This window comes from Hylaeus volcanicus, unplaced genomic scaffold (assembly GCF_026283585.1).
Source record: "Hylaeus volcanicus isolate JK05 unplaced genomic scaffold, UHH_iyHylVolc1.0_haploid 12126, whole genome shotgun sequence".
Classification (NCBI taxonomy): Eukaryota; Metazoa; Arthropoda; class Insecta; order Hymenoptera; family Colletidae; genus Hylaeus; species Hylaeus volcanicus.
The window spans coordinates 46096-68110 of record NW_026533094.1 but is presented as its reverse complement, the minus strand read 5'-3'; the positions used below and the strand labels follow the sequence as shown (position 1 = coordinate 68110).

The 22015-nt window shown below is 30.7% G+C and overlaps 6 protein-coding genes across 13 annotated transcripts; 3 read left to right on the top strand and 3 right to left on the bottom strand.

Moving 5' to 3' along the window:
* Positions 1-66: 66 nt before the first annotated feature.
* LOC128882638 (cyclin-dependent kinase 2 homolog) lies at positions 67-1611 on the top strand. Of its 3 annotated transcripts, XM_054134309.1 has the most exons (8): positions 67-270; positions 363-480; positions 563-658; positions 707-878; positions 930-1057; positions 1119-1199; positions 1250-1320; positions 1378-1611. In XM_054134309.1, coding segments are annotated over exons 1-8 (858 nt in total). In that variant the 5' UTR covers positions 67-79; the 3' UTR covers positions 1379-1611. The 3 variants fall into 3 exon arrangements, with proteins under 3 accessions (XP_053990284.1, XP_053990283.1, XP_053990285.1); XM_054134308.1 differs by having other exon boundaries at positions 707-1057; XM_054134310.1 differs by lacking the exon at positions 563-658 and having other exon boundaries at positions 707-1057.
* Positions 1612-2060: 449 nt separating this feature from the next.
* Positions 2061-3658, top strand: LOC128882668 (uncharacterized). The gene is made up of 5 exons (XM_054134371.1): positions 2061-2517; positions 2571-2702; positions 2806-3009; positions 3065-3256; positions 3314-3658. Exons 1-5 carry the CDS (start codon positions 2260-2262, stop codon positions 3398-3400), a joined length of 873 nt encoding a protein of 290 aa, XP_053990346.1. The 5' UTR covers positions 2061-2259; the 3' UTR covers positions 3401-3658.
* Positions 3659-4070: 412 nt separating this feature from the next.
* On the top strand, positions 4071-5755 carry LOC128882663 (U6 snRNA-associated Sm-like protein LSm6). 3 transcript variants are annotated; one of them, XR_008458495.1, is made up of 5 exons: positions 4071-4111; positions 4445-4549; positions 4599-4712; positions 4757-5585; positions 5642-5755. XR_008458495.1 is itself a non-coding variant. In XM_054134364.1 (3 exons), exons 1-3 carry the CDS (start codon positions 4462-4464, stop codon positions 4820-4822), a joined length of 255 nt encoding a protein of 84 aa, XP_053990339.1. In that variant the 5' UTR covers positions 4150-4461; the 3' UTR covers positions 4823-5057. The 3 variants fall into 3 exon arrangements, 2 of the variants coding, with proteins under 2 accessions (XP_053990339.1, XP_053990340.1); XM_054134364.1 differs by lacking the exons at positions 4071-4111; positions 5642-5755 and having other exon boundaries at positions 4150-4549; positions 4770-5057; XM_054134365.1 differs by lacking the exons at positions 4071-4111; positions 5642-5755 and having other exon boundaries at positions 4169-4549; positions 4757-5057.
* Positions 5756-6929: 1174 nt separating this feature from the next.
* LOC128882644 (uncharacterized) lies at positions 6930-11879 on the bottom strand. 2 transcript variants are annotated; one of them, XM_054134323.1, is made up of 16 exons: positions 11525-11879; positions 10692-11469; positions 10498-10630; positions 10302-10445; positions 10162-10236; positions 9799-10053; positions 8675-9682; positions 8399-8620; positions 8295-8342; positions 8085-8189; positions 7846-8033; positions 7659-7767; positions 7530-7615; positions 7400-7463; positions 7245-7343; positions 6930-7202 (listed from the first exon to the last, which is right to left on the bottom strand). In XM_054134323.1, the coding sequence occupies exons 2-16, from the start codon at positions 11396-11398 to the stop codon at positions 7110-7112; spliced, it is 3336 nt and encodes a 1111-aa protein (XP_053990298.1). In that variant the 5' UTR covers positions 11399-11469; positions 11525-11879; the 3' UTR covers positions 6930-7109. The 2 variants fall into 2 exon arrangements, 1 of the variants encoding a protein (XP_053990298.1); XR_008458483.1 differs by lacking the exon at positions 6930-7202 and having other exon boundaries at positions 7265-7343; positions 7530-7553.
* On the bottom strand, positions 11442-16558 carry LOC128882666 (brefeldin A-inhibited guanine nucleotide-exchange protein 2-like). The gene is made up of 19 exons (XM_054134370.1): positions 15589-16558; positions 15472-15526; positions 15221-15348; positions 14964-15162; positions 14843-14911; positions 14716-14793; positions 14463-14658; positions 14335-14407; positions 14084-14218; positions 13939-14039; positions 13829-13880; positions 13669-13770; positions 13498-13620; positions 13320-13433; positions 12912-13271; positions 12602-12739; positions 12321-12548; positions 11996-12245; positions 11442-11830 (listed from the first exon to the last, which is right to left on the bottom strand). The coding sequence occupies exons 1-19, from the start codon at positions 16015-16017 to the stop codon at positions 11442-11444; spliced, it is 3219 nt and encodes a 1072-aa protein (XP_053990345.1). The 5' UTR covers positions 16018-16558.
* A 3765-nt stretch (positions 16559-20323) lies between these two features.
* Positions 20324-21963, bottom strand: LOC128882634 (uncharacterized). Of its 3 annotated transcripts, none has more exons than XM_054134300.1 (7): positions 21723-21963; positions 21483-21660; positions 21286-21434; positions 21160-21244; positions 20836-21034; positions 20635-20790; positions 20324-20578 (listed from the first exon to the last, which is right to left on the bottom strand). In XM_054134300.1, the coding sequence occupies exons 1-7, from the start codon at positions 21961-21963 to the stop codon at positions 20489-20491; spliced, it is 1098 nt and encodes a 365-aa protein (XP_053990275.1). In that variant the 3' UTR covers positions 20324-20488. The 3 variants fall into 3 exon arrangements, with proteins under 3 accessions (XP_053990275.1, XP_053990277.1, XP_053990276.1); XM_054134302.1 differs by having other exon boundaries at positions 21160-21232; XM_054134301.1 differs by having other exon boundaries at positions 21286-21425.
* Positions 21964-22015: the final 52 nt, after the last annotated feature.

Below are 22015 nucleotides of genomic sequence, written 5' to 3'. Positions count from 1 at the left end.
TGATGAAAACAGCAACCATAATTATTTCAGTACCATAAGCCTTTTTTCTTAAAAGACACATACAACAAGTTTAATTTAGATGGACTATTATCGAAAGTTAGAGAAAATAGGCCAAGGAACCTATGGCATTGTATACAAAGGACAAGAACAAGACGGAACCATCTATGCTATGAAAAAAATTTATCTAGAGAAACTCAATATAGGATTACCTTGTGTTGTGATTCGAGAAATATCTTTATTAAAGGAATTGCAGCATCCCAATATTGTCAAGTAAAATCATAGTATTGTTTTTCTTCTGCTGTGTAATTCTATGTGAAAATGGACAAACCCGCAATGTTGAACATTTTAAATGTCAACAACAGGCTTTGTGACGTTATTCATTCAAAGAAAAGTCTCACACTCGTGTTCGAATTCTTAGACCAAGATTTAAAAAAGTTGCTCGATGTTTGTCAAGGAGGTTTAGATCCAACTGTTGTGAAAGTAATATATCTTACAATACATTTGCGTGTTTCAGTGGCTATGTATACAAAACATAATTTTAATCCTTATACCTTTTTCTTAGTCTTTTATGTTTCAACTTTTACGCGGTGTCTCTTATTGTCACGACCATTGTATATTGCATCGGGATTTGAAACCACAAAATTTGTTAATTAATAGAGTAATGTTATCTATTAAAATTTTTGTAATATTTTTAAATGTGTTGTAGGAAGGTTTTCTGAAATTAGCCGATTTCGGACTTGCTAGAGCATTTCGGATTCCTGTCAAATCGTATAGTCATCAAGTTGTCACATTATGGTATCGCGCACCCGATGTGCTCATGGAATCCAAAAATTATTCTACACATGTTGATATTTGGAGTGTTGGATGTATTTTTGCTGGTAAAGGCAAATATTTCAATATTATTATTTCTCTTCCCAACATAATTCTAGAAATGATTAACGGGTACCCATTGTTTCCTGGAACCAACGAACAAGATCAACTTTTACGGATTTTTCAAATTTTGGGTACACCTACGCTCCAAACCTGGCTAGAAATTTTAAATGTGACGCACTTTGATGTAACGTTCATAACAGGATAAATTTTTGTGTAATCTTTGTGCATTTAACTTGGATATGTAGAAAATGTTTCAAAAGTATGACCCTCGACCATGGTCCTCGATAGTACCTAGCTTAGATAATCTTGGTGTTGATTTACTTTCAGTAATGTTTTTTTTTTACATAAACATTTATAAACTTATTCAAACTGACAGAAAATGTTACACTACATTCCTCATAAGAGAATTTCCGCTAAAGAAGCGCTACAGCATCCTTATTTTACATGGTAGTCATGAATCAATGTGTAACAAGTTGTTTATGACTCTTCGCTTTTTTTTCATAGATAAAATGACTTCAGAGAATGCCAACTAGTCATCTTCATATGAGATCAATTCAAAAAGCAAACTGTTCATAAGAGAATTCTTGTTGTCGTTTAAATTTTATACATTAATACTGTTCAAATATCATTTTGGATAAACAAAGTAATAAATGAAAAAACTATCATTGAAATTAATTTTTCGAAAAGAATTCGCTCAGTCAATAATATAAAAGTTAAAAATTTAGTAAAATATTGACCATATGTTATGTTAATAATTGTTTTCTAATATACTACATTTCTTCTTATTATTTTAATAAAAAATATGTTATTTCTTATTAATTTGTTTCAAATAAAACTTGGTCATATGTAATATACAAGCGAAATATTTATTAAAAAAATTATTATTTTACTAATTTTTTGTGCAAAAAATTATTTTCAATCGTCTTTTTAACTGCCTATCTCCAGTATACCGTTGATGAAACACAACAATTTGTGATATGAAGGCGTTAAAAAAGATGAATTTTCAGTATTTCCTAATTCAAAAAATCATTTTTATTATCGCGTTTCAATGCGCAATGAATAGAAAAATCATGAATTAAAAAATTCGAAGTATTCCTACTAAAGAACATTATGCAATCTGTAATCTCCGAGAAAAAAGAAAAGGAATCTATAGGCCTAGAGTGTAATGGTATATTTTTAGAGTTCTAATGAACACCATTTTTTAATACTGTTTTCTCTATAATTGTTTTTTTCTTAAATACAAGAATTTTTATAATCAAAATAGAAAGTGTTTTCAAATATTTTTGTCTATTGAACACTCTTTTTAAAAACGATATACATTTTTTAAATGTTTCTCATTTTTCTCCAATAAAATCATTATTTTGATTATCATAAACAAAATAAAAAATGGAGTCAAAATATGCATTGTTGAATGCTTTGAACCTGTCTGTCTGGAAGTTTCGAAATAAATTTTCTCCTGTGTATGAATATGAGTATAATAGTGAAGGAGAAGTACTGAACGATTACACCCCTATAGAATGGACTTCTGATGCCATTAAAAGTCTTATTATTTCTAGTATTTGCGGAGCTTTTCTCGGTGTAATTGTATCTATATGTGTCAATACAGTTTTAATTGAAATACCTGCTAGCCCTTCATTCACTTCCGTATGTTTTGAATTATTACTTTTTGTTGTGTCTAATGTTTTACTACGCATTAGTATTTTGCATGTTTATTTATTATATTTGGATTTCTTGTTTTATGGAAAACTTTGTCTGTCAGCACCACCACCAGTGGTGCTGAAGATCCTTATGCTACTCCACGTCGTCATCTCATTGTATTTTCAATTATGGTGCGTACACAATGAAAATTTTATTTTTATATAAAGTGAACCAAAAAGATTCATTTGTTTTCAAGCTAAATGTTATATCACAGAATATATGATTTTCATTCAGAATATACTCACCGGATTTTTTTGCTTTACATTAAAACGTACGTCTTTGATATACTTAGCATCACCCTTACGATTCCTGGCTTATGGGTTTTTGGGGATGTCGACTGCTTTCGCATTAACTTATGCATTGCTTGACCTTATCAATTTCATGGTCGGTTTTTTTAGACCAGAAATATCTAACTCATTAGTTGAGTCATTCCTTCAGGTAATGAACAGCACTGGTACCATTTACAAGTTTTATGCTGAATAATTTTTATTAGATATATGTGATCATTATATCCTCATTACTTTATGGATTTATATTTGGAATTTTATTTTGTTTACGAGATGTCAGTAAAATAATTTCTTATAAAGAAATATTGGATCATCCAACAACAGATTCAAAGATTTTCTATTTAAAATTTATTGATGATAGCCTATGTTTTGTAATAGGAATTCTTTGTGGGGGATTGGTTCGTCACCAAACTTATTTATTGACAATTTGTCGTTACTGTACTAAATGTTTTTAGATAGGGCTTGCTAATGAGTATATTGCAAGAGTTGAAGCCTCTTATAACAAATTAGATCAACCCGTTGGTTTCGATGATGAAATATAAAAATAAGGAAACTTTTTAAATGAGTGTCATTCAGATAATAATCTTAAAATCTTTCTTATAAAAATAACATTCTATTTAATTTTTCGCATACATTTTTAGTTCAAATGAGTTATGTGATTGCAAAAAAAAAAATCACTAGCATTTTGTTTTAAATTTATAATTTCTTTGAAAACGCAAAAATTTATTTTTTATGATGGAGGTTTTTATATGAGTGTCATAAAATTTAAAATGAACTTTTCAAATTATGATTTTATTCTATTTGCGTAATGGTTATCATTTTTACCTTACAAGTACATCCAAATAGTTTTCAGTACTGTTTTGCACCAGCTAAAAAAAAATTGAATAAATCTTTTGTGTTTATTTCATATTAAACATAACGCCCCTTTTACTCATAATGTGTAGAATCGCAATACAAAGTAGAATAACCAGAATGTTCAAACAATAAGTTTTCTAAGGTAAGTAGAAAAAATGGATTGAAACAAAAAACCGACTGTCAACGAAACATCGTTCTACTACCTTACGAAGGGCATTATTCAATTAAAACCATTTTTTTTTATTATTTTCTAGCTGTCGTTACCATGCTTTTTTTCTTAATCGAAAAGAAAAATTCGAATTTCAGATCGTAAAGGTACTAAAGTTTATAGGTGATTTTGAAATCAGTGTTAATGTTATTTCCATTTGACGTAGTAACTGTAGCCTCAATTATCACATGTATTAAATATAAAACAGCTGACTACTACTACTACTAATACTACGACTATGCATAAAATCTATTTAAACTTTAGTATTGCAAAAGACAATTGCAGTAATCAGCAATATACCTTCAAATTACAAGTCTGATTTTTGTTTGATCTTTTTCAAATAAAGCTAGCACGTGTATTAATCATTCTTATCAACGCAGATGGCATAAGATAGAACGACAAATGGAATGTTCTTGTTAATTGAGATTTTTTTTAGGCTTTTATTACTCATTTTCTCACTTACGAAAAACTAGACCTGTGCCACAACCTGTCAGTCAAAATAATTTTTTTTTTGTTATATCAGGAACGGTTCTCTATAATATGTCTGCACGGAATCCTAGTGATTTTTTAAAGCAAGTTTTAGGACGATCTGTCATAGTTCGTCTTAACTCGGGAACTGATTTTAAAGGTTAATTGAAGAATGAAGTTTTTACATTTTGCAATGTCGTATGTTTTAGGTCTTCTTGCTTGTTTAGATGACCGTATGAATGTGGCTATGGAGCAGGTGGAAGAAATTGAAAAAGGTATCACTATAAATAAATATAGTGATGCTTTCATACGAGGAAATAACGGTAACCACAAGAATGTCATCAAAACACTTCTCATATTTTTTTAGTTTTATACATCAGAGCAGCAACGTCTAAACCTAGTTCAAATTAATGGACTATTCTTGATTCGTTAAATATTTTTCTTTTTACTTTTTTTTACAGCAACTTTATATCTAAAAGCATTTTCAAAACAAAATAAAATACCCTACCGGTGTGTTTTTAAAGAACATTGCTTTAATAATCGATTGAGAGTAATAGTATTTCAGTCTTTTCATAAATTGTCTGACACTAGTAGCAGAAAAAATACATGATTTCCTCTTATCTTAAACTACTCGTCTTAAATTAGAGATAAATATTTTTAATCCGTAATGCTCATAAATTCGCTAGTTTAATGATGTTTGGTTAAAACATGATGTTTGTTTCTAACTTATTAAACACTAGGATTTTTTTTTCACAAGCGCTAATAGATTTAAATTACTGTAAAATTTAAAATGAGAGTATTTTAGACAAGCATCAATTTTTCTTTTTAATGTTTATTCATGAATACTTTTTATAGGAGAACCTCAAAAAAAATTATGTAATGATTTACTAAAACGATCAATTCAACCTTATTGACCTTAAAATTTAATTTCAGCTTTACGTTTGAATAAGTACGCAATCTCTTTGAGAAATGGGATTTGCTTCATAAGTTAACTTATGAAAGATGGGAACATTGTTGATTTATCATTATTCGCTAAGAGGTGCAACTACTAAAATTTAAGAAATCATGTTTGTTTTTTTTAAGGATGGTTGCTACTACGGGTTTATGAAAGGTTTTTAAAAAGCTAATCTTGACACATTTATTACTGTTTTGTGTTTCTTTTGCCGGGAAAGAGTAGGATTGAATCATACGTATTTGTGGGTAATTTCAATAACCAGAAACTTTGTTAGTATTAAAAAGCTTAATAATGTAGGCTAGAGTAGAATTTTTTAGCTTTAGTTTATGGTTCGCATATATGGAAGTATTACTGCTTGGACGAATTCTGTTTATTCGTTTTAACTTATTAGAGGATTAACTATGACAGAATTGTGAAAAACAACTATTTTTGATAAAAAAAAGTTTGTGGAAGAATATTTTTAAAACGTAATAAAAATCAAATGCTCTTTGTATACCAAGTTTTGAAATCATAATTTCAAAGTAAAGGCATTTTAAAAACAAATGTAAACAAGACATTGTTTCTACTAGATCTTAAACAATTTACAAAAAATCCGTGTGTTAATTACTAAATGAATTAAGCACAATATGAAATTTATTCAAAAAACATTTCCCCCACAGGAAATATTTTTTACTAAGATCCTGTTTCCGTTCTTTTTAGTTCTTAATTTTTAATAAAATTTTAAAAGTAAAGGAACGTAATTTTTTTTAAAGCACCTAATCACTAAAGTAGTCTATTTTTAGAATGCTATAGTCGTGAAAGCTGACCTGTGAAATTTGGATGCTTTTAATAAAAGCAACTGGTATGTTCGGGTGAAAAAATGGTAAAAGGAGGTTACTTACTCGTTCAGATAGTAAAATGATTTATCCATTATTAAATGGAATAGCTCTAATTTGAATGATAGCTTCTTTCAGGTTGCATTCGGAGCTTATAGACAAAGAAAATACTTTTACTGTTAATAATAATATTGTGAACAAATTTTGGTTTATATAAAGACGTAAAATTTTTTCAAATTCTTAGTGAAACTACGTTTAATTTTTAGATGGGTTATAAATACATTCGATAACAATACTTGACGTTGCTTTATTCATAGTCTTTTTCAAAAGTCATTTAATAACTGTAAAACCAAGATATATTTTAATAAGAATTAGGTAATGAACATCAAAAGTATTTTCTTAAGTTCTTGTCACGTTAAAGACAAATACCGAAAATGAATTAAATGTATTTAAACTCAGATAATATACTAGTAGTAATCTGTTTGAACATTTGTTGTTTAATATTTCAAATTAAAAAAATTTAACAAACTATCGTAGTTTTATGTCAAAGAGCATATTATCAGTTTTGAAACACCAGTCAGCTTAATCATTTATCTTTTTTCTTCATGAAAAATTGAATAAGTGAAGTTTTATATACTGATAATTCCACTTACTTGTATAAATCTCTAAACAACAAGGGCGTTATCTAGTTACTATTCGTTTTGCCCTTCGATATTCTGAAAAATTATTACATGACGTCAGTGCTTACAGATGACTGCAGATGTTTATTATTTAAAAGAAAAAAATTTTTGATTGGTGTTCTGAACAAAAAAATAACATTACTGGTGCAATTGAAAGAAAAATAATTATAGACAACAAAACACATTTTTTTTTTAAATCATTGAAAAAAAAAAACAGTTGTCACATAGTTTGTTAAAGATATTTATATTTTTTTAAATATTAAAACTGTTTTAAAGAGCACTAGGAGGAGGGGGTGGGGGAATCATAGAAACCTCCATACTAGAAACTTTATTTTCACCACACAAAATTTTCAAGCTTGAAACCTAGAAAAATATAATGAGATAAGGCCAAACAGTAATTATTACCAATGAAATCAATTCCGTATCACTTGAAAAATTAGAATCACCTTTGAGACATGGTAAAATACAGTCAAGCAGAATCATTACAACACTGTTTCGTAAAATCTGTTAAGGAAGAAAATGTTTACTTAATGAAAAAGTTTTAAAAACCCTTTACTTACCTGTGAGGCATAAGGAATAAGGTATAAAAGGCATACAAAGAGTCGTTTAGCATTCATTTCAAGTCTGAATTTATTAAAAGAGTGATGTGTACAATTATTTAAAAAACTATTGATTTGCACAAAAACGCACATGTAGGTAGGTAGGTTTCGTAGACTATCAAAAACAACAGACAATAAAATATTGGTAATGAATGCTACTTCTTGTTCAGTTTCACTCTACGTGTACAAGCGTCATAAATGCACATTATACTTTGCTTACGCAATAAATTTTATAATAATCTATTGAAGAAATTGTCGACTCGAAAGTGGGGTCCATTATAGGTGCTTGAAATGACTGACATTTTTTGACAACATCAATTACTACGTTCCTAAAAAAAATGTCATTTATTCAGTGGATAGGTTTTATTTTTTAAAATAAAAAAAAAAATTCATGCTAGAAAACATACTCTAGTAGCGATAAAAGTTGAGTAGAAGCTTGCTTGATTTGCGAATGATCGACATCGCTGTTATTTAGAAACGTAAAAAGAATGACGAAAGAATTTTTCAATGCTTCACATTCCTGTTTCAATAAACCAGGAAGCTGGTTAGAATTCTGGAATATACGTTTGACTTTTAAATAATGTCGCCAATTAATCTAAAATTTTTATTTTGGTAGTATAAAATTGAAAGAAATGCCGCCACTTACATGAGAATTAAAGTCACGAGCAAACTCAAAAGCACTGATGAGTAGGAGGACGAATCTTTCAATGCATGAATAATCCATAGAAGATACGTGAGATTGAACAAGTGTCTACGCAATAGACATTGTTTTATATAAAACTACAAAAACCATGTTCCAAAGTAGTCTTATACGACAAGATTTCATAATTTTTTTAGATAAGTTTTCGCAACGTACACTAAGGAGATCGATTAAACTGAGACGTGTCACACAATTTCTTATAATCTAGAAACCGCCGAAAAAATGTAAAAGCGAAAAAAAAGTTGAATTTTAAAACTAACTTCATCTGGAACAAATTGTATAATGGGAGAAGATACGTTAATTGGATCAGAAGAATTTAGGGATTTGAGGTTTGTCTTTTCTTCACTTTTTATTGAGGAAACCACATGAACGTTGTTGTTGAATTTATGATTAGAAGGCAAGGGTGAAATAAGCGGATCAACCAAAAGTGAATAATCAGAAGGTTTTTGTAGTTCTTGCGTTGCAACATTGGAAAAAAAATTCTAATATGCAAAATAAGAATGATTGTTGCAATAAAGTACTTAAGTAGAGTTGACCTCAAATGCCACGGCAATACAATTCCATTCATGCTCTGTACAAAAAGAAGCAGTTTCATCCACAATCTTTCCAAATATGATTAGAGCAAATTTTGATACGTTTTCTGGATGTGACCCTCGAACACAAGTATTTAATAAGGAGAATACGTCAGGCAAACATTTTGTAACGAAGTGAAATTGACGCTTAAATAAATCAAAAACGTGTTGCAAACATAAAATATACAGTTTATAAGGCAAACTTCTTTCTAATGCATTATTAATATCATACTCAACCTCCAATAAAAGATTAGATGAAATCTTCGTGGAGGGAATATCGTTATCAACACCAACTAAAGCGGCTTCTTTCAATTGGTTAGTAGATGATAATTTATAATGTTGTAAGCAAAGTAATAAGTCATCTACATAAGGAAAAAGAATTCCACGTATACACATTTTCCACATGTCCCCATATTGAAAAACATGAGCAAAATAGTTTAACAGGCGAAATAAAGTTTCCAAAGCATTTTCGTACAGATCCAAATGTTCGGGTACCGATATTGTTGCAAGGCGTGAAATACAAGACAATGTAGAAAACAAATAGGGATTATGGTGTTGTTGACTTTTCACAAGTAAATCGTCCGAATGTTCCATTCCGACTTCAAATTGGGTTATTTCAAAGTAGGGATGGTTCGGTGTAGAAGTCAATGTCACAGACGTTTGCGCTAGACGTAGACAGTGTAATTCAAAAAGTTTCTTTATAAACACTTGTACATTAGACTGATTTGTGTCAGAAGATAAATTCAGAAACTGAACATGCCCTGTTTTTGTTGCATGGGGTTTATTCAAACACGATGATTCAGTAAAATCATTAGTATCACTAGTTTCTTTCATTCGCTTAGCAATTGTATGGAATACATCAAGCTCAAATGTTCGTATATCCTCGTCAGGAGTTACTTTCACGTAATGACAATAGTTAGTGTAGGTTTCACCCGAAAACATTATTGCCAGCCATTCAAGATATTCAAGTACCTAGAATTATAAAAAAAAAAATAAGGCATCATTGAAAAATACAAAAAAAAATAAAATTAGCACAACACTCAATTTGTCAATTAAAAAAATTTATTAAAGTATATAATGGAAATTACTTTATATGAGATTGTCACTCCTTTATTTGTGTTTAAACTACACAAATGATGGCAATGTCGATTATAGACGCTAAAAGTATTTAAAACTTCTTTCATATTTTTTAACAAAATATCGGCGAAATTCGTTTTTAAAAGCGTAAGAAGTAAATTAAATGCTTCATTGCACAAAGCCATGTCTTTCCCTTCAACAGTCGGTATAGCCTCTAACGTATGTAAAATAGTACGCCAGCCAGACTTTAATTGATGCGCTCGAGTCTACCAATTAAAAAATAAAAAATGAGGAATCTTTCCTTAAAAAAAAAATTTTCAACTCCTTTTCTATAAAATCAGTTACTTTAATGCTCTATAATTCAATCAGCTAACCTGAACAATTCGTGTGAGAACTTCAATAATAAAAAACTTCATATCTTTTGTGACAGTCGTACATTGCATCAGTAACTAGAAACGTATAATTGAATTTGATTCAGTGACAATAAAGCTTTTTCTAAAGTGAAAAGACTTACTAAATATGGTTTTAGAAATTCCTCTTGAAACTCGTTGAATTCGCAAGAATTTTGGTCCAAGACTTTCAAAAATAGTTGTCGTAATGAATCTATAGTATACAATCCTATTTCAATTTTTTCAGAAAATGATATTTCATTAGTAATCTAAAAGATATTAAGAAAAATTACAAAGAAAAAAGAAAAAAACAATGTTTACGTTGCTGAAAAAATTAACAAGAATTGTCCAAAACTTTTTTTTTACTATTCCAATGCGGTTAACATTATAATCAGCCACCTCAACAATTTTTTGTAAACAAAACATTCGCGGTTTAGTTAATTTGAGCTCCTCCCTTTTTATTAAAAAAAAAAAACTTTAATTAAAATTTAGAAAAAATAAATCACAAAACGTACATAGCAACATCACATAATTGATAAACGAATTCTTCTATACAAATTGATGAAAAATTGACTGAATGCACGAATAGACAATCTATTTGAGCGTCACTTAAGACTTCAGACAAGTGTTCATGATTTATTTGAAATGTATACATTTCAGGAGTAACAATTTCTTCACTGTTTGGTTCAATAATATCAGAATTTTTTTTCCTATTTTCTTCTCGTGGTGTCTTCCCCAAACCAAGTACACTTTTTAATGATTCACTTGCGTACGATAAGGCTGAGGTATTTCCCAAGTCCCTCTTTTTGACTATCGCACTGCTAGTAACGCATTCAGTTATTCGCTGAGAATCCGAATGATCCCAATTAGCCAGCGTATTAGCGGAGCTAGGATTATCACTTGTTTTCTGTTTCTCAACCGTTGAGAAATTCTTTTCTTCTTTCAACTTCTTATTTAGAAGCCATGAGGTATCTGTGTTTATCAAAGCGTTCAGAAAACTAAAAATTTTCAAAATAGGACGCCATTCATTCTGTGCCACATTGTAACACTTGTGTGTTGTAATTATGTTAAAAAGATTAACAAGACACTGAATTTGTTTTTCTGACAACAAGGACTCAGAAAAAAAATTTAACCCAGTAATTGTTGACAATCCACTTGAAAAAATAAGTTCCGAAAAAAAAGGTGTAGACTCGACAACAAGATAAAATGCGTTTCCTAGCATTATAGAATAATTACATAAACGTAGACATTGATGCAAAGTGTAGTCAGTCTTCTTTGGATTGCGTAGTATTACTAAAAAAAACAGTTATACCCAAGGACTTGTTCTCTTGTGTGCGTTGCCACGTACGTGAGAATGCTTTGTGTAAAAACGATGAAATAGATTGAAAAAGACATTGAACTAGACAAACAAGATCATCATCGACGTGAACAAAATCGTTTATGGTATCTTTAAACAATTGTAATGTCAGTTCATCCGTGTCACAAAAAGACGTTTGTGAGATATCCTGATTGATTTTTTCCTGATTATTCTTAGAACTTTTTCTGAGGCATGTATCCGAATGTAACTGGTCTTGTGAGACATGACTCAAATATCCAAGAACTACATCGGTAAGAAATTTTGTTTGCTTACGAAAAATTCCACTTTTCTTTTTCCCTTTCAAAAAACAAAAATAAAAAAAAAACTTAGTTGCAATTACGTACAATAAGAGTCTGCGTCGCCCCAACAAAAATATATTCATTGTCCATTTAAACATTATAGTTAAATTGAGAAAACAAAATAAATTCCATACAGATTGTATACATGAAAAGATTAATTTACCGTTTGAAAAGCCTAAGGCAGTTGCAACGCCACTTATAAAAAGTTGTTGTGAATCTTGAAGAGAAAACATGGAAAATCCAGGTATTGCTTGGGGAGAATTATTTTTTATTTCCGAAAATTGAGTATTAGTTGCCGTTGTGTTTTCAAGCGTCCACTCCTCTTCTACAACTCTATGGTATAAAAATGCAAGGTATTCTGCTGGTAGATCGGAATTGTTATTTATTCCACGATTGTTTTTTATGAACATATCCTACGAAAAAATTCAAAAGCCCAAAAAAACACTTATTCTTTTTATAAAAAAAGCAATAAGAACGCTTTGTTGTACCACTGTCATTTTATTTTCAGGACGAATACTTCGCGCATGTGCGTCGGTATGCAACATTACTAAAGAAAATGCTAACACATACGCACAATCAGCATTTTCGAATTTGTCAGGATTTTCTTGAACGTATTTAGCCGCGAACGATTCCATCATACGATCTATCTTTTGAGCTTCACCAGGCAAACGAAACAACGAAAGAAATTTGCGCAAAGCTGTATCTATTTCCATGCCCTGATTAAAATAATAAACAATTAAAAAGAAAAAGTAAATCAGGCGGACGGTACTTGAAATTGTAGCTGATTAACAAAGGCATGTAAAACATCAAGATTAAATGGCTTATCACCTCCTAAATAATTTCCAATCGACTCTTTGCTTAAACCAGTTATATGAAGAAAAAATAAAGCCACATGAAGTGAATTTCTCTATAAAAAAATACAGACTACCATAATCACAGTATCAAATAATCGTTCAATTTTTTCAATATAATTCATAACTATTTGAAATGTATGGAGCTGTTCTTTAATTGAATTATATTGTTAGAAATAATAACACATCAATTTTCATTCACAATGGTTTCATTTACCAAAATCCTACCTTAACAAAATTATTCTCTACTAAAAGATCTACTCCTTTTGTAGGGTTACTATTAAAAACATCAATAAGTTTTCTGAGTTGTTTTTTTCTTTCACGGTTTTGACGAATCATAACGAAACGCTCATTTGTACACAAGGAGCAATCTTGAAGCAAGCTCGTTTCCACGCATTGATCGTAATGACGAACGCATGGGTTCTGTGTTTCGACTAAACTTTTAAAACTTGATAGTGCATCATTCATTGGTTCACTTGGGCTACAAAACACGCTTAAATTTTTTTTTCCTTTCTCCATGTCTTGAATTGTGTTAATATTTTGAAAAAAATGACAGTCAATTTGTTTTTGTTTAAAGCATTTTGCCACCTTGAAAATAGGAAGAGGTATAAAAAATATCTTTTGATAATACCGTACCCATTCAAATAAACTTTCTAAAAATATTGTTAAGGTTTCTAGAGATAATTGAGAAAGAATATTTTGTTGCGTCTGCGTAAAAGATGCGACGTAGCTATCCACGCTAGCATTGATCTGTTTTAAAAAAATAATATAAAATTACAAAATTTTATTTTTTTTTAGTACAAGGTTTTTTTACATGAGCTAAACTACTGAGATGTTCCACAATACGCGATAACAGAAAAGGTTTCTTAACGTTGCAATCAAAATTAACATAAACTTCTACTGAAAAACGGAAATCTTTCATCAATGTATGTAACACCTAAAATATTTTAAAACGCGTCCTTATGTGCTCATGCTTAATAATTACCTGAAGAACTTTCTGTTTGTGTTCAAATGAGCAAAACTCACTCTCCAAGAAATAAAGCAAAATATATTGCACAAAAATTAGTATTTCAAAATTTAATTGATCCTTTAAAAAAAAGACTTATAATTGAATGCATTGTCTGTAAAATAAAATTTCAATTCACCTTAAAATGAGTAAATAGAGTTACAAACAATGAAAGAGAAACCTCGAAAATTCTGATAAAGTGACACAATCATTTAGATCATAAAAAAAATGTTATGTAAAAAAATTTACTTTGCGATAGGAGATAAAGAATTACGAACAATTGAAAGAAAGAGTACATGTTGAATAAAATTCATAATAGCGGGTGTATTTTTGTACAAGACACATTCACTCTACACATCAATTTCAAAACATAGGAGAAAACAACGCAGGGTACCTGAATAAGAGACAAGAGTAATTCTAAGGCTAATTTCTTAACCTTAAACGAAAGGTAGTCATCTCCAAAGTCTCCACTCTCTTCTTTGGTAGTTAACGAACATAAATAACAGAGAATTGAGGTTTGGTCTTGAATCTAGACAAAACATAACAACTAAAATTATCAATCACCTAGTCTCTTTAGTGTTTTAAGATTAAACAATTATTTCATTGTAGGTGCTTACGACATACAAACAAAATTTAAAACCGTACCGATGTTTGAGCCATTTCATTATTATTTTTGAAAAAATCACAGTCTCCCATCTCAAACACACTACACGGAAGACTTTAAAATCGAATAAGACGCATATATAAAGACTACAAGGTTTAAAAAAACTGACCTTAGCGTTTCCGAAGAATTGAGTTTCTTGTGCAAGGAGTTATCTATCACAGACGCTGGTAAAGTATGGAAGCGACTTGGCCTATGTGGTTCACTATGAAAGCGTTTATTAGCATTCTTTTTTGAAGAATCAATGAAACGGCAGCAAAATGTTTTCCGCCTTTGTAATTGTCTTTTTTCGCGTAAGAGTAAGATCTCTTTTATTCAAATCATTAACAATATTTATTCAATTAATAAATTAGTTTTGACTGTACCTTTTCCTTTAATATTTGAAGATGAGACAATCCAATCGGAATTCATCATAGCATCTTCGGAAACTGAATATTTCGCATCTGAACCAATTTCTTCTTTTCGAAGCTGTAAAAAGTTGACGACACTTACCACTTTCTCTACCGAGATGCGGAAAATCATGAGAAACAAATGAAAAATTATTTAGATAATTTTCTGCCACTATAAAAAAAAAAAATTTACTCGAAAACTATCAAACGTAAAATTTTATTACAGCCAACTTTGGTTTTCTTCGTATTAAACATAAGGGTATTGATAATTTGTGTCAAAGCCGCTTCCGCCGTTCTTTGATTCTGATCACTTTTGATATTACTGTACAAAGTAAAAACCCCTTGGATAGCACGCAGTAGCGTATCTCCTTGAAGACGAGTGCAGCAAGTCGCGGTAAGCATTGTTAAAAAGCACCTTAACACCTGTTCGAGTAAGATAATGTCACAATGTTTAGAGAATAATGATCGAGATAAAACGTACTTTTAGTTGCACAGAATCGTCACTGAGTTCCGAAAGATTTATTATTAATTCAAGGACGTCTTCCATAACACCCGATTGACACTTGTGCGTGAATTCCGTGTCATTTTTTTTTTCCATACAATTGATATCTGCAGTAAAAAAACCAATTCAATTCATGACAAAAAATAATACTATAATTTTTCCCTAGTCACATGTCAGTACTCTTTCATTATGGAATTTCTGCAAATCTCATATAAAGTAAAAAAAACTACCTATTGCATATTGATAGTCGCTGTAAGAAGAAAAAAATCCACAAGATAAAAGTACCTATTGAAATTCATTAAAATCCTTTAAAATTGGTAAGACCTGTAAAAAAAAACCTTCCTTACTTGAAGACCATCAAGCGCCACAACAAGTATTTTGACAGAACGCGTTAAACACGCGTCACGAAAAGGTATAAAAAATTTGTTGTTATTTTGTAAAAGTAACAAATGTGATTGTATGCGGTGTTTGGTTGTGTTGCCTTCACAGTCTTGCGTCTCGGCTACTTCCGTCATCAGATTTGATAAGAAGCTAATTTTGTCAAGGATTTCATCGTGTAAAACACGATACTTTCGTATAGAGACAGCAGTTAAAAGTTTTTTTAAAGCACTACGTAAAATTCGTTGGAATGGAGACAAAAAAGTTTGAATCGCATGTGCTTCTTTGAAAGGTTGACTAGGAGTTCCTTGGAAGAGTTGTTTTGCGGCATATAATGTAGAAGAAATGCCTGAAAAATTTTTCATTTTGTTTTTCGCGTCGCCACGCATTGTGGCCATGGAGATATTCTTTATTATTTTTCAGAATTGTTTAAAAGAAACACTTAAATTTGAAAAAATATATTTAAAAATAGTCTTTTTACCGCATTTTTCCTACAACAATGTACAAAAAAACTTTTTATCGGTATAATTAAGAAAGCTGTGAACAGATTATATAAACGAGATAATGCTCCCTAGTGCTGAAGAGTCAGCACCTGTTAGCACGACATTTTTAAGGAACAGTAACCTAAACGTTTCTTGATTAAACATCTTATACTACTTGGTCGCTGCCAGTCTTAGATATGAAAAACAACAGTATTTCTTCAGTGTAATAAAAATATGTCGTGAAATTAAAGATTTACTAAATTTCCGTTATTACTCCATTTTATTTTTTTACATAGCTTATTCCACAGGTTTTCAAAATCATTGTGTAATTTAAATGATTTACCATTTTGTTAACAAACGTACAATTTTTTTTTTAAATTCACTGCTGTTTATCAACAAGATATAGCAGCAAACAGAAACACCATTTTTTGTCATTTTTTTTTTTCAATATTTTGTAATTCCGGCATTAACTTTTTTATTAAACATTTTTTTTTTCAAATAGAAAAAAAAAATAAAAGAAACTTTAGGTAAAAAATGTTTACACGAAGTACTCTTTAAATGAAAATAAACAATTTCTCGCTTACACTTGATTGCGCAATTTTGTCATGAAATAAAGTAAAAATTTTGTCAATTGTTTCGTATTTTTGTTTTTCGTAAAAACTTATCTTTAATACACCACAGTAAATGGTAACCATTATTAAAAAATTGTTCCCAAATTTTAAAATTAAAGAATCGGGTTATCGTTTCCATATAATGTTGTGTCATCATTTCACAAATATATTTTGAAAATGTTCTACCATATACACGTATTCTGTAATCGTCTTAAAAACAATGTTTGAGTTTTCCATAACCGAATATTGTTATCAAGATGTACAAAGAGAACAGAATTGTCATCAGTAATTTTAGCGGCTTTTCGTTAAAGTAGAAACCGTTACATTATGAGGCATCTTTCCGGAGCTCATGGTTCGACATAAAAGCCTCGTTGAAGTAAAAATCCTAGTACCGTTTTTTATAATTTTTGCTACACTTTGTAACAAAAAATATTAAAGTTCGATAGTTACCAAGGGTCATAAGAGATATCTTTATTAATTTAGTAATTCTCGGACTTAAATTTCAATTAAAAACTAGTTCAATTTTGTCCAAAACCTTCAATGGTATCGATGAGTTCGAATAATTGAGTGAGGTTTGATAGAACACGGCAGTTGCAAAAGTTAAGTGTAACTATTTAACATGTTTATTCTCATTTCACAGCATACTGAAACTAATTCAAGAATTGGTTCAAAACTATCGTTAGCATATAAAGAAACCCTTCTATTGCATGTGTAATGCAGTAAATCGAATATAACGCCTTATGTTATCAAGACTTGTTATTTTTTGTTAAATATCGAATATTTTGAAATTATTTTTAACTGACGATAACATGTCCGTTTTTAATCATAAAACTCAAAGAAAAAATAAACTCATTCAATTTCAGTTTTCAAATTATATTAAGTTTAATAGCAACAAATAAAACAAGAAAGACATCTAATTTTTAACGGTCTCTTTCTTCTTTCGGGTTCACCTATATAACTTTGGTTTCAAATAGCATCTTACTCAAACATTGTGACACATTAACACTACTACCTGAGGGAACAATAGAACGGCTTCTAGAAAAGATAGTTTTTTTGTTATTCTGCAGCACCCTCCATAAAAATACTAACTTTTAAGTTAGATATTTTTTCGGTATTTTTAAGAAATATTTATCACAACGACTTTTCAAAAGTTCTTCAGTTACCTTCATGAATAAGAAGGTATCTTTTCGAGAAAGGAATTCTACTTAAATAATTCATCTTTACTTGCTTTATATAAAAATAGTAACGCATCACAATGTTATACTCCCATCGGGGAGCATATACCAAAAAAAAAATTGTTTTATTCAATTTTAAAGGCGAATTTGTTTAAATATATTTTAGAGTTTATAAGATTAGAATGTAACGTTTCTATCATGTTCCCATAGGAGAGGATGGAAACATCATATTCAAAGAAAGAACACTAGTAACCCTCCTCTATGTAGATGACGTACTCCTAGACACGAATACAACCTCACAGGACTCAAGGCTACCTCCACTCAAAAGTTGGCTAACTAAATGGGGTGGCGCACTCAATGAATCCAAAACAAAAAATTTTATCTGGATTAACAATGCATCAACACTCGACACTTCCCAAGGAAAAGATTCACTCCCTTCAACTTCCATCAAATATCTAGGCATCCACATCACAATACATGGGATAACATGCTGCGTCCCATGCGATGAAATGCTTCGCTGTCTGGAAACTGTCACGGTTTTGTCAAAACCGACCCTCTGTGTCCTCGAACGATGCTACAACTTATAAGAAGCATCGGATGCACCAAACTATTCATAGGAATATGGTAGCACTACCGGATCTCAGCAAAATATCCGCTCTCCAACCAACTAGTATAAAAGGAGTCCGAACAAACAACGAGAATTGCGCATACATAACCAAGAGACAGACAGAAGACCTAATAAACATTCCTTGCAGCAGCCGTAACAAAACTAGGAAAAGGGGATAATATCGCTCTCTGAAAATTCCTTGGAACACGGACACCGTTGCAGTACTCAGATAAACTTCGCATCGAAAAACGCAGCTCCTTCAGGAAAACTGCCTCTCTGAATCTTCGAAAAAATTTGGCGAAGCCCGTGGATACCACTAGAGCTGAATCAGCTATCATAACGAACTGCACAATTTGAAGGGCACTGGCACATCAATGTCCCCGCAACGGCAATTGGAACGCGAACAGCACGTTAGATTAACGAGAAAATGAGACGAACACTAACCCAAAGGTCATCGAATGAGAAAAGCCAAAACGTCACGACTAGAATACTTTCGTAGTCAAACATATACAGACATACGCTACAAATTTCATGAAGAGGGCAAAAAAAAAAAAGAAAAAAGAATTTTAATAGGTCGACCATTGAGACCCTAAATGGATGCTGTCTCTTATTGAAGACTCTAAAGCTGAATGAGTCGACCATCGGAGAAGTTGAATGGATGGAGTCCCCATCCAAAACTTAAAAGATGGGAACCTCTTTACTGAGTTTGTCCTAGTCACTACTGGGAATTAGTCTAACGATTGGCTGAAAGCGAATCCTACTGATGAGCCGCTTAGGCAACGGCTAAAATCCAAGTTCCATTCTTTATTCCGTTCTAAGGATAGACTACTAAGCTGAATTACGAGCTCCGAAGGGATGCTTCATACCGTAACGGTTTCTGTAATGTCATTGTTTGTTTACATCAAATCTAAAGGGTTTGTGGCGTTAGTGTCTTCTATACGTGATTATTTAGATATTATTACGATGTTGAAAAAATGATAACAAGCTACCTTTCTAGTGGAATTTTTCAATTTGAACCAATGTCGAACAAAAAGTATTACGTTACCCACTTTTTCTCCTTAAATTCTCAACTTACCCGATTATTATCACAATGGTTCTCAATTTAGTTTCACTCGTTTTCCACGCTACTGAAAATAATGAAAATTATTTTTATTTCAATGTACACTATACCGAAAAAAAAATGAAAGAATAATAAAGAAATCAACTGATTTATCTAGACTTATTCATCCGTTGGTATAACATTAAAATTATGAAGATAAATCTAATACAGGAGAGGAAACTTGTGCTCGTCATGAACAAAACAAATTTCATGACAACATTTTGGTACCAGTTGGTTTTTTGTTTGACTCTTGGTAGTGTTTTTGTAGCGCACTTAATGTACTCCCTAGACTTGATTTTTCAGTACCGTTTCTTTTTCTTTGGAACCATTGTCATATTGCAGTTGGTTTCACAAATTGTGTCTCTCTCGATTTTATTTGTCGTAGGACCCGAACCTTTATATAAGAATAATATGGATAGTTGACCAGTATACTTTGATGCTCTATAAAAAATTTAATTTGTTTATCAACCTTAGTCATTTGGTCACGTTTTTCGTAAACCTGTGGAGAATTCCACATCAAAGTAGTCTAGGTATTTCTAGAATTATTTATTTTTACATCCAACTAATGAATTATTTTGTTTGGAATAAATAGCACGTTATATATTGTCCGTGTTTCATTTTTTTTAAAAACATGTCTATTATCTAAATCGAGCATTCGTACATTGTAATTAACGTAATCTGCTAGGTCATCGTTGGTAAAACTAATCTATTTGTTGTATGATCAAAATAATTCAACTTGTTTACTAGAAGAACAGTATTTTTAAAAAAGTTTTTGTTAATGAAGCGTTTAATAATTAAAAAAATTTATGTTTAAAGAACTTCTGTGCACTCATTAGTAAAATAATATAACTTTTTTTTTTATTTTATGTTTACATGCTCCAGTAAGCATTTAAATTCAGCTCTTAGGGATCAACCAGAAGTAACCTTCGCTTAGTTGAGAATCGTTACTATCTTGTGATTTTATCTTGTTAGCTTCAACAGTCACCTGTAAAAGCTCATATATTCAACGCAGTAAGTAAAACTTTTTTTACAAATTCTTACACGAACTAAAAGAATACGAGAATTATATTCTTTTTGTGGATCTGTTCGTAAAACACCTGCAATAAGAACCATTTTACCAATGCTTTCACTGAAGGCTTCCGTGACAAGTCTCCCGTCTTTATACACTGACTGCGTTTTCCAAACTCCAGTAAACACCTAATAAATTGAATTTTTATTTTTAAAGTCAAAAATAAACCATACACTGGTAAATGAATCATAAGCAGCATCTTTAAATTTAACGTAAACTTCAAACGTTCGAGAGAAAAACAAATTTGGCGTTATTTTGATGTGCAATGGATAGGTCATTGTATTGATAGAGACTTTTAATGATGTATTTAGCACAAAAAATTTTAGCCAGTTGATAGACAACGTATTCAAAAGAGAACTAATATCGGAGGTTCTATTAAAAAAAAAAATTCTAAAAATTAAAGCTTTCAAAAAACATAAAAATATTGAAACAATTAAAAGTAAAAAAGAGTACAAATTATATTTGAAATAATGTCAGATAAACATTTAACAAATTACCGTGCTGGTTGAGTTTCCCACTCTCCATTAAAATCATGAATTGAATTGTTGCTTAAAAGCTTTAAGTATTCCTCTGGTAAATTTCCTACAACATTTATGAGATATACAATTTTTAATAGAGAATACCTGCTGTGTAATTGATCGGCATAAGAATTTTTAACGTCTCAGTAAGATTATGTTTTGATTCACCATCACCTTGAGAACGACCATATGAAGGACCAACCGCATGTGTTTGATTCAAATTCGTAGTACTCCATGATTGATTCCTGTGAGTGCTATTGCGTAATAATAATTTTTTCTTTTTAACATGTAGTGTAGCAGACCTAAGTGTTCCTTCCTTGCTTATGACTACTCTAGCATGCGTTGGTAACGTTAAAGTCATGTTAAAATCCTTTGAATGATTGATGTTGTTTTTCAAGGGCATCGTGGTTGTTGTGGTGTTTTTTTCAAGGAAAACGTTCTTTGAATATTTACTAACAATGGCATGTTCCAGTGTGTCTTCTACAAATTTAAAGTTGAAGAGCTAATATTAAAATGATTCTTAGTAATAATGAACAAGTTACCGTCAATGTGTAGTATGCTCTTTAAGCTTTTGTCTTGCACTATATCACTGTTGTTATTTTTTTCCTCTCTTAAATTTTTGACTGAATGTGCAGGTGACAACTTTTCTTCTGAAGACACATTGTTCAAAGTATCCCCCACAAAAAATATTGTTATATTTCCGTTGCTCTCATTAAATAGTTTCACGTGAATTGTTTTATTGGTAACAGTATGAAATTTGTTACTGGGCGAAAAAACTTGCATGTTTGTCAAATTTTTTGTTGATTCCGTAGAAACTAAAGTTGGTCTCAACAAC